At 41.4% G+C, this 12,177-nt stretch overlaps 1 protein-coding gene across 2 annotated transcripts in view; it reads left to right on the forward strand.

Moving 5' to 3' along the window:
- The window catches only part of LOC126259556 (tumor protein p53-inducible nuclear protein 2), a 70,148-nt gene extending 57,971 nt beyond the window's left edge, over positions 1-12,177 (forward strand). For both annotated transcript variants that reach the window (XM_049956446.1, XM_049956447.1), the window contains exons 3-4: positions 3,264-3,814; positions 11,512-12,177. In XM_049956446.1, coding sequence (XP_049812403.1) covers positions 3,264-3,814; positions 11,512-11,661 — 701 coding nt within the window. In that variant the 3' untranslated portion in view covers positions 11,662-12,177. The remainder of the gene's footprint in view (positions 1-3,263; positions 3,815-11,511) is intronic.

Genomic DNA, 12,177 nt, shown 5'->3' on the forward strand with positions numbered 1-12,177 from the left:
ATTTGTAACAGTTCATTGTATTGTGCCAACTGCTGTTCACTTTTGCTTCCTCTTTTGACAGAGATTTGTATTTGTGAGAAACAATGAAATGCACCACGTTTTGAAGGCCACGGTTACCTGTGCGTCTCCAGATATCTGGTTGGGTATGTCAGTTCAAAAGCTGGAGGAAGATAAGGGCATACATCTCCATTTGGACCACACCTTCCAAAGCACTTTGGCTTTTGAACGACAACTTGAAGAAAGCTTACATAAAGAATTTATTCTTCATGAAGCAAAGAGTACTGCATTACACATATGACAGTTTGACTGAGAAACATGGCCATTAGAACTTCTGGAATATTTTCCTAATGTGTGAGGGAGAGGCATACAACAATTTTTCTCTGCTCACTAACATAACGGATGACATCCCTATCCATCACATGCAGAATAGGGAAAAATATTGTGACCAAGTGTGTTCAATGCTCTTGAGAGGGAATGGTAGGTCAGATAACATTTCAGTGTCATATGTGTGTCGAAAGGCAGCCGTTGACAGGCAGAAATAGAAGGATATACTACAAGCAACAGACACGAGCTACATTTAACGCTGTGGTGCACATGTCCACTGCAGTGAACAGCTATTAACATCACTTCTTTGGCGTTTTCAGACAGTCCTGAAGCTGCAAATAAACATAGTCCACTCCAGTGGACACACTCTGGTGCTTTGCCCTGAGTGCATTTACGACCTCAGAATTTATGAAAATGCCTAACAAGTGACCATTAACAGCTGTCCACTGCAGTGGGAATGTGCATCACAGGATGCAGAATGGACACTTAAGGATGCTCGGAATGACTTCCCACAGCAAGGATAACAATGATGTCTAGAAATTATACGGCGGCTGCATCACATATAATGTTGCTTGTGGTGGGACATGAATATCAGTATCACTGATCAATAGCATGGACCAGCTGGAAATGGGCTTGGTACGATTGCTGGTACGATATGACACTAAGTATAATGACTTCTACTTATCATGTACTGGAGACTACAGTTGGCCAAACTGTTGTCAATTCTTGTTGTGCAATAAATTTAAGGTTTTGGTGCATTAATGGGCTAGACAACACTGTAGATAGGTTTTCTGGGAGTAACAATGACAAGTGTAAGTAGTGTAGCCATGAGCCTTAGGCACTTATTCTGTTTGAGTATTTTGCTTAATCATTTTTAATATTCTGCATTCATGGTTTGAATTACAACTTAAACTATAGATCATTTGGTAACCTGTGGCTAGGGCCAATTATGAGGTCAAAGGAAGATAAGGTCATACCATCTCCAGTAAGACCATGCAATCTTCATATCAACAACTTTCTGTTTCAGAAAAGCTTTACATTACTGATGGATATTAGTCTAATGTCTCTTTGCATTATGTTCATAAGTTTAGGAATATTCAAGTTCCATAAAATAACATGTGGTGATTATGTGTCACAAAAGAGTACCATGGCAACAATGTAGTGAGTGATATTGATACAGATAATGAGAATCTGGCCATGGGCCAAGGATGGCATTCACCCTGTGTTGGTGTTCCTGTATTAGTGGCATAACAGAACATTCACACAAACTGTGGGGTTCTCATGTGAAAATACAAATTTCTTCCCCAAGTTGTGGATTAGGTTGTTCTGTGTGCCATAAGATAATGGGTGCCCCTCAAGGTCAACAAAAGTCCTTAGTAGCCGCTGTGAATCAGATGGCCATCTGGACAAATGATGTCCTCAAGAAGCACATACTCATCAGCCCAATCCTATGTGGTCGGGCGCTTTTGCCCTTCAAATGAAAGACGGGTTCATACGCACCATGAGAAAGGCACTCTTATTGCTGCAGGATGTCTTCCCTACAACCTGCAGCCATCAAGGAAACCACAGAAAGTATGTACATTCAGTGGTGTACATGCTTCAAACTTGATATCAATCATGACGAGAACACTGAAGCTGCCACAGTGGTTACTTTCCATATACTGAAAAGGATGAAACATGTTGGGGGGGGCACACCAGACTGCTGGAATTCTGAGATGAATGGGGAATCGTTCGAGTGGTGATACGGGTTGCAGATGGGGGAAATCCACTGACATAAGTGACTTTGGTAAAAGCTAAATTCTTTTGGCTCTGCACCTGGAATTGAACATCTCAGAAATGGTGAGGCTGGTCACTTGCTACTGACACGAGTGTCTATGGATATTGATTAAACGATGGTGAAACCACGAATAGGTGACAAGGTGTTTGACGTCCCTGCCTCATCACAGAGAGTGAAGATTGGAGGCTTGCCCAACCAGTAAAGCAGGATCGTACGCAATCTGTAGCAGATCTGACAACAGAGTGCAATGCTGGTGCAGGCACAAATTTTTTCAAAGCATATTGTCAACTGTGATTGCAGTGGGCACCAGATGATCATTGAGACTGGATGGAGTATCAGTGAAAATGTGTTGCCTTGTCAGACGAATCGTGTTTCTTGTCACACCAGGTTGATGGATGTGTCCAGATATGTTAGCATCCAATTGAATGGCTGCTTCAAACGTGCGCCATACCATGGGCATGACTAGTGGGTGGGGACATTCACCGGGCTTGTGGGATGTGCAGTTGTAATTAAAGTCACCATGACAGTTGTGGACCAAGATGACAGCCTGCATCTCTTTGTGCTGGATTTCTTTCCTGATGGTGATGGCAACTTCTAGCAGGATAACAATCCATGTCACAAGGCCATTATTGTGCCACAGTGGTTGGAGGAAGACAATGAACTCTCGATGTCCTTGCCACCAAATTCACAATTTAAACCCAATGACACTCATCTGGGATGCCGTCTGGCATCAGTTCTGTGCCCACAAACCACCAGCCCATAATTTAAGGGAACTGCGTGACCTGTGCGTAGACATCTGGTGCCACAATACCGCTGGAAACCTACGAAGGACTTGTCGAATTCTGGCCACACAGAATAGCTGCTCTATTGCATTCCATCGGTAAACCAACACGCTATTAAGCAGGAGGTAATAATATTTTGGCCCATCACTTTATATTATTGAAATGTCCTTTCTGAAAGTATATGTATATAACATAGATGGCAGCATGAAGGTCCAGCGATGGCAGCATGAAGGTCCAGCATTGAGAGACAGGAGTGAGGTGAGCAGCTGAGTCAGTACCACAGTCAGCCCTGGCGGCAGACTGCACACACACTTGCCTCCAGGGCCGAATGTGGCAGTGCCCGGCCAAATCCCCTGTAGCCCATATTTTCATGTTTGCAGGTGCCACAGACACCTCCATCTCCGCCTCCGCCACCTCGCCGCCGCTGTCGCTGGTACTGCGGCCGTCTGGCACACCGACGCCCACGGCAGCACGGTCGCGGTCCCTGTCGCGTGCCTCCTCTGCGTCGTCGCTGCCCTGCGAGGACTCGTGGTTCGTGACACCACCGCCGTGCTTCACGTCAGCAGGACCCGTGCACATGGAGACGTCACCATTGGAGGACCTGCTCATCGAGCATCCCAGCATGTCCGTGTACCAGCGCTCGTGGCCGGCACGTGCCCCCATCACCGTCCCGCCACCAGCCGCCCCCGCGCCTGCCCCCCGGCGTTCCGAGTCGCTGCCCCCACCGTCGCCATCGCCTGCGCCGCGCACGCCATCACCGTCGCCATCACCTCCCCCAACACCTGCAGCGGCACGCCGTCCCCGTGACCACCACTCACCCCCACCGCCACCTCCAGCTGCCGCTGTGCAGCCACTGCCCAGGCGGCACAATGTGTACACGCTACAGCACCGCCAGCAGCAGCAGCTGCTTACGCTCAGGTCCAGTCAGAAGGTGAGTCAACTTCCTGTATGTGCCTATACATCATTTCTTTTGTTTTATTTTGGCAGTTCATTTATACAAAATTCACAGGGAATTCTACTTTCCTTTAGACTTACACACACACACACACACACACACACACACACACACACACAAAAGGTGGAAGACTGAGGAGATGAGGAAGAAATAGAGAAATAGATGGGGGATAGAGGAAGAGTGTGTGTACATGAGACAACAAATTGGCAGCTTTTGTCCACATGGGTACAACAGCTGACTTTAGGACCTAATGATTATGTGCTCAAAACTACAACAGGCTGTGAGTAAATGTGAAAAGAAAATTAGTATGAATTACTTTCATGTAACAACCATTATTTTAGCATTAAAAGCTATTATTAACTTGAGTAAAACCAGAAGTCATGATATTTCAAAATGCCCATTGAAAATGCTTTTCAAGGAAAATGTAAGTTGTGCCTATGTTACAAATGCTTGCCCTGCAGTGCAGAAAACACATTTTGTTTGTTATAAATGTACACATAATTTTTATAAAGTTGCTGCAAAAAGATGGAAAATAGAGCAAACTTTTTATCACAGAGAATGGGTTTGCGAAATGGCCTAACTTTGATTATATACTAATTACATTCCTCTAAATCCTTCAGAATCAGTAATTTAACTCTTCTATGCCTTCACAGATATTCCTTGTATATTTCTTGTAGCTAGAAAAGATGTCATCTACACGAAGTATAAGCTCGAAGTCCTGAATATAAACCTGTGCTCTAACCCTTAGTTTTCATCAATGAATTGCTAAATAATTCACGGTGACACTGGGCAGAGTGTTCCAGAGTCATGGCAGAGAAACCTTTGAGCCCTGAAGTACGTTTTTGAATATACAACTCCAGACAGCACTCTATATTAAACACTGTGTTTCAAAACTATCCTTGTGATGAAATGTATGACTACCATTCTTTTATTCAAATACCTTGATTTAGCACATATCTGTATTCCGTCTTGAAGCAGCCTGGCTTTATCTGAACTGATGTAATTTGCCTATCTTACTGCTTCTTGTAAAGCAAAATGTCTCACTGTTAACCTTTGTGAATACTGTACAGTAACAACAAACATGCTCTCCAACCAACTAATAAAGACCCAAAGGGAGTAAACTCTCTTCATTTGCAGGTGACAGTACCAACAAAAAAGCAGTGCTACTGTAGAAATATCATCATATTCTTTTATAGCATTTGAGAATAAGTCAAAGTCTAGGTCCCAGGAATCTTACCAACAGCAATGATGTTTCCGGCTTCAATGGATAATGTTGAACTTGTTGGTCTTTTGAGTGTCTTACATGATGAAATTGTCTATCCATCTCTCAGCAACTCTTGGCTATGATGAAGGCAGTGCTTGCACATTATAGAAACTACTTGCTCTGAACACTGATAAATACTGAAACTGCATATGAAGTTATATTACTGACTAGTGGAAAACATAGTTTGAACTTGAACAAGACAGCGAGCACTTCTCTATACAGCTCAGAAGGGAGTGGCATCTACAATGTCTCCTTTCAGTTTTAGAATGTTTCTTGGCCTATGTGAGCTTCTCAAAGATTGTGTCTTATTTCCCACAATCTGTATCAACATTGCTTATTGTTGACAGAGCACACAGACTAGTGAAATACAAATTGTTGTATTTCAGATAACAAGGTGAAGACCAACTTTAATGATTCACTAATAGCAAGAAATAAAATGACAGAACTTATTGTAGTTTTCCATAAAAAGCAACTAAATACAAAAAATATCACCAGCCATGCAAAATTAATATTGAGCCACACAGACCAGAATGAAAACAGGTTAAACGAGAACCAAAGAACTATTTATGAATATTTTCTTTCTGAAGACGGCTGTAGACTTGCATTTGTTACTCAGTTTTTTTTTGTTTTTTGTTTTTTTAACATCCTGATTAAATAAAATATATGAATGGCACAACAAGCAATGGGATCATAGTGCCCAGTATCAGATATTTAGATGGCTTCCTTTTCAGTTACAGCTGAAAAGAACCGTCCATAAAAGTATCAAAATATACTTTGTTGAGACTGATGCATGCAGCAGAAAATCACGGGTGTACTGATATGTGGCATTCTGTTTTGAACAGCGATGGCACACTTTCTTCTTAAACAGAGATGGTGGTATCGACTGACCTATAGTTTAGCGGAAGGTCAGGATTGGGTTAAGTTAGAAGGTGGTAGATTGCACCCGAGTTTAACGCAAGGTCAAGGTTGGATTAAATTAGAAGGTGATGTTTGTATGATAATAAGACAGCCAAGGCTCCTGTTCTTGCCTTGATAGGCCAATTGTGACCAACTGATAGCCATGTCATCCTCTGTCAATGGTGTCATTGGATACAATATGATGGGGCCTGAGGTCAGCACAGTGCTTTTCTGGTCATTGTTGGCTTTCTTGACCTTTGAGATGCTACTGCTGACTCGAGTAGCTCCTCAACTTGCATCACGAGGCTGAGTGCAGCCCTTCACAGTCATCCCACCAAGGAAAAATTTCTGGCAGGAATTTAATACGGGACCTTCACATAACAGCCAGGCACAGTGGCCACTGAGCCTCAGAATTCAATGTCTATAAGTTGGTGAAGAATCCATCAAATGTTCTTGACAGTAATCTATTTTTAATACATTGTACATTCAGTAGTTATGTTTATGTCCCTACCCAAAAACCCCATAACATGAAGATATTCTGAAACTGCAATTAAAATAAAAGTGATCACATGATGCATAGTGTGGGTCCATAGTGCTGACATGTAGCTGCCTTGATGCTAGCATCACACACTAAATCTAGTGGGCTGTATTAGTTCTTCACTTCATCCTCCACTGAACACAAAGCTGCCAACCTATTGCTACCGGTCACTGAATCTTTCTTATACCCAGGCACAATCATCCTTGCCATGCACATAAGAGTAACTTATCAATAATAGTGAAGGTCTGCATCAGTAAATGTCCTTCAGATGATCTACTTTGGTTGGCCCAGCAAAGCCTGATGCAGCATTTACATGGCTAAATGTAGTGCCTGACTTTCCTCAGCCAGCATTGGTTTCTGTGGAGAACACTTTTGCACATGGTCTCTTTTGTATCAAAACAAAAGTGAATTTTCATTGTGGTGATAGCAGTGACAGATGCACCTAATTAGTGAAGTGAGATACATACTGGTTATTGAAAGAAAACGAGTTTCGTCATCTAACATTACTGAAAGAAGTGGACAATGACAATTTTCACAATTATCTGAGAATGGGCTATGATAGTTTCATTACCTTTCTAGTTTCTTTGGCTCCACTGATTGCCAAGCAGAACAGTGTCATGCGATAAACAGTTGGTACTGATGAAAGAGTTGTTACCAGTGGAAAGGACTGTGCGGATCTAAATGCAGCACTGCAATTTCTCTTCAGATACGTCCAGAAACAACCCCCAAACACTGCCCACATTATTATTATTATTATTATTATTATCATCCAATGTGCATTTTATTTCCTTTTCTTACCTTTCTCTCTTAAGCAATGTTCTCTAATTTATCTGTTATTATTACTGTGTTAGAATCAGCTTTAGCAGCACTGTCTTCAGTTTTGCTGCTAATTTGTTAAGTGCTATTTTCTGTCCATCCTTGTTGCAATACTGCTTGTTTGGTTGGTACTACAAACATGACATCTTTATAGGGTTCCAAGAATTCTGTTATCATTGTTTTGATCTGCAAATGACATATATCACTGTTAGGTCAGTTATGAAATTCAGTCCTGAAAGTTCACAGCACGAATGGTGAGCTGTGTGATTCGACTGCGCTGCAGAGGTCTGGTTGTCTAATGGATGTGTGGCATACCCATTTCACAAGACCTGACAAGTTTTTCATTGGATGACAAGCCTACATGTGATATGTCACTACACATGACCTGACCAAACTAGATCATTCAGCATCCTTGACTTTTGAGACATTTTTGCAAAGATGGTATGTTAGACCACATTTAAAATGCAATAGAATTTTAATAGCATTTGGCAAGTTCTTGGCCCTGACACTGAAAAAGCTTTTTTCCATAATACTTCATTCATGCTATTGCATCCATGTCAATTTATGTGTTTGTGTGCAACATCACATAACAAATTAAGTAAACTGAAGGTGGAGGGGGTGGATGGTGAGAAAGGAGAGAAACTCATGATTCCAGCTGGATTGGGACTTTATGTGGAGGCAGCAGCACCAAGCAAAAAAATGCACTGGACCGTGATTTCAAAACCAAGATCTCCCGTTTACTAGGTCTCTGTGTTACCCACTATGTCATCCAGACATGCTAGATATTGCAATTCCGTGGCCTATATCAGTATAGAATGGGCAGCTTTGAGAGATGCAGTAGTGAAGGCAGCAGAGGATCAAGTAGGTAAAAAGACGAGGGCTAGTAGAAATCCTTGGGTAACAGAAGAAATACTGAATTTAATTGATGAAAGGAGAATATATAAAACGGCAGTAAATGAAGCAGGCAAAAAGGAATACAGACGTCTCAAAAATGAGATCGACAGGAAGTGCAAAATGGCTAAGCAGGGATGGCTAGAGGACAAATGTAAGGATGTAGAGGCTTATCTCACTAGGGGTAAGATAGATACTGCCTACAGGAAAATTAAAGAGACCTTTGGAGATAAGAGAACCACTTGTATGAACATCAAGAGCTCAGATGGAAACCCAGTTCTAAGCAAAGAAGGGAAAGCAGAAAGGTGGAAGGAGTATATAGAGGGTCTATTCAAGGGCGATGTACTTGAGGACAATATTATGGAAATGGAAGAGGATGTAGATGAAGATTAAACGGGAGATACGATACTGCGTGAAGAGTTTGACAGAGCACTGAAAGACCTGAGTCGAAACAAGGCCTCCGGAGTAGACAACATTCCGTTGGAACTACTGACGGCCTTGGGAGAGCCAGTCCTGACAAAACTCTACCATCTGGTGAGCAAGATGTAGGAGACAGGTGAAATACCCTCAGGTTTCAAGAAGAATATAATAATTCCAATCCCAAAGAAAGCAGGTGTTGACAAATGTGGAAATTACCGAACTATCAGTTTAATAAGTCACGGCTGCAAAATACTAAGGCGGATTCTTTACAGACGAATGGAAAGACTAGTAGGACCTCGGGGAAGATCAGTTTGGATTCCGTAGAAACACTGGAACACATGAGGCAATACTGACCTTACGACTTATCTTGGAAGAAAGATTAAGGAAAGGCAAACCTACGTTTCTAGCATTTGTAGACTTAGAGAAAGCTTTTGACAATCTTGACTGGAATACTCTCTTTCAAATTCTAAAGGTGGCAGGGGTAAAATACAGGGAGCGAAAGGCTATTTACAATTTGTACAGAAACCAGATGGCAGTTATAAGATTCGAGGGACATGAAAGGGAAGCAGTGGTTGGGAAGGGAGTGAGACAGGGTTGTAGCCTCTCCCCGATGTTATTCAATCTGTATATTGAGCAAGCAGTAAAGGAAACAAAAGAAAAATTCGGAGTAGGTATTAAAATCCATGGAGAAGAAATAAAAACTTTGAGGTTCGCCGAAGACATTGTAATTCTGTCAGAGACAGCAAAGGACTTGGAAGAGCAGTTGAATGGAATGGACAGTGTCGTGAAAGGAGGATATAAGATGAACATCAACAAAAGCAAAACGAGGATAATGGAATGTAGTCGAATTAACTCGGGTGATGCTGAGGGAATTAGATTAGGAAATGAGACACTTAAAGTTGTAAAGGAGTTTTGCTATTTGGGGAGCAAAATAACTGATGATGGTCGAAGTAGAGAGGATATAAAATGGAGACTGGCAATGGCAAGGAAAGGGTTTCTGAAGAAGAGAAATTTGTTAACATCGAGTATAGATTTAAGTGTCAGGAAGTCATTTCTGAAAGTATTTGTATGGAGTGTAGCCATGTATGGAAGTGAAACATGGACGATAAATAGTTTGGACAAGAAGAGAAAAGAATGTTTCGAAATGTGGTGCTTCAAGAGAATGCTGAAGATTAGATGGGTAGATCACATAACTAATGAGGAAGTATTGAATAGGATTGGGGAGAAGAGAAGTTTGTGGCACAACTTGACCAGAAGAAGGGATCGGTTGGTGGGACATGTTCTGAGGCATCAAGGGATCACCAATTTAGTATTAGAGGGCAGCGCGGAGGGTAAAAATCGTAGAGGACCAAGAGATGAATACACTAAGCAGATTCAGAAGGCTGTAGGTTGCAGTAGGTACTGGGAGATGAAGAAGCTTGCACAGGATAGAGTAGCATGGAGAGCTGCATCAAACCAGTCTCAGGACTGAAGACCACAACAACAACAACATATCAGTATGCCCTCGGCCAACACACATTCCCAGCGATTGCTACCTATCTGCAGACCCTGTTCATGTCTGCCAGGCTCACTACTGAGATTGCTGAAGGAGGTCAGACGAGATTGTGCATTCGCACTGAAGATGGGGGATTCATAGCCCATCGAGGCAACTCAATGGTATGAATGTGTGACATTTATTCTTTTGGACATATTGCCACTGACTGTTTAAGTCCCAATGCAGCTGACATCATGAATTCCTTTCATTACTCCCCCACCTCCACCTTCAGTTTACATAATACATGTCACAGTTGTGGATTCTGTTCCAAAAGGACACACACCGCGCATTTGTATAATTGAGTTGCCTCGATGTGCTGTGAATCCACCAGCTTCAGTGTGACTGCAGAATCACATTCGATCTCCTGTGGGAATTTGAGTGAGTGTAGAGGCTAGACAGGAACCATGGATAGGTGGAGCTAGATAGGAATGTGGGTCAGCCGAGGGGCACATCAAGATAGTCTGTGCAACTGTGATAGACACTGTGTCTGGTGGCACAGTGGTTAACACAACAGCCTATTAAGCAGGAGATTTGGTTTCGAATCCCAGACTAGCACACATTTTCAGTCGTTGCCACTGAATCCACATAAAATCCCGATGCAGCTCACATCATGTGTTCCATTCTGTTCCTTTTTCCTTTCCTCTCTATCTTCAATTCACATAATATGTATCATAGCTGCGGATATCATGTGGTGTCTGTTCTTTGGACTTGTCCAAAAGAACAGACCCCATGCATTCATATAATCTCACAACACATTATCATTCACTGCAGTCTCTCTCTCTCTCTCTCTCTCTCTCTCACACACACACACATTTCTTACAGATCATCTATATGCCATTTGCAATAAATTTTTCAGAAATCATTTTACACAATCATATAGAAAGAAGCATTCCACAGGAAATAAGGAAATAGCTATGAGAATTTTTAAGCAACAGATGAATCTCTGCTGTATGCAATGCAACTTTATCACATGATTTAAAATTACTCTGACATTCTTCTATGTATACTGCTTGGCAGAGCCTCCTTTATTATGTCATCCCCACATGCCTTCCTTTCTGGTAGCTGCAAGCTGTTGTTGATTGCAGTATGGGTCTTGCAACTTTGGTTTTGTCTAACGGTGCAAACTGAACATAAGGCAGAGCTTTCACTGCATAATACTGTCTACATTACCCAAAATTTAAGACATTACACAAGGCAATAATCAGAGAGATATATTTTGATTCTCCTTGTAACTAAACGTGTTCCTCTTCCAATTTTAATAGAATTCTGATTTATTTCATATTTGTTTTATAAACTTATTTTCATTGCTACAGGTGCAACAGCGCAGAGCATGCCAAATGCTCAAGAGAAATCATCTTGAGCGCCAGAACAAGGCTCGTGAAAATAATTCCAGGAAGAAAGTACTGCGACGCTCGGACTATATGCAACATCACTCAGGGGCAAATAACAATAGAAAGTGCTAGCTTTAGCTCACTTATTCAATGATCTCACACTCAGTAAAGGAAAAAAAAAATTACTGGGTGACAAAATATTGTAAATTTAAAAATACCACAAAAAAGTGTTCACTCTGATGTCCACACATCTGCCTGCAATTACAAATGAACATTTGCAATTTATATATGCTAACTGAAGAGTTTCTTGTTAAATGTGGCACATTAGAATAAGTGAAATAATTTTTATTATGATATATTGCCTGCACAATGATATGGTGCAGAACTAAGTAATAATATAACTAGCAGCTATTGTTTTCTTCATTATTGTGATAAAAAAATCTAAATGGAAATAATAAGCAGGGCCTTCTACTTATGATACTGCACGTAGATGTTATACAGTGATGTCTCAAATACCAAAACATATGTACACACCTGCAAAGTACATATATTTACAAAAAAAAAACTTATTAAAAGTGAGACATACTTGTTTGTGTTACTAATCAGGATTTTTTGGTTGAAGTGTTAGAGAACATGTGATCCTTAAAA

Source organism: Schistocerca nitens, chromosome 5 (genome assembly GCF_023898315.1).
Source record: "Schistocerca nitens isolate TAMUIC-IGC-003100 chromosome 5, iqSchNite1.1, whole genome shotgun sequence".
In the NCBI taxonomy this organism is placed as follows: Eukaryota; Metazoa; Arthropoda; class Insecta; order Orthoptera; family Acrididae; genus Schistocerca; species Schistocerca nitens.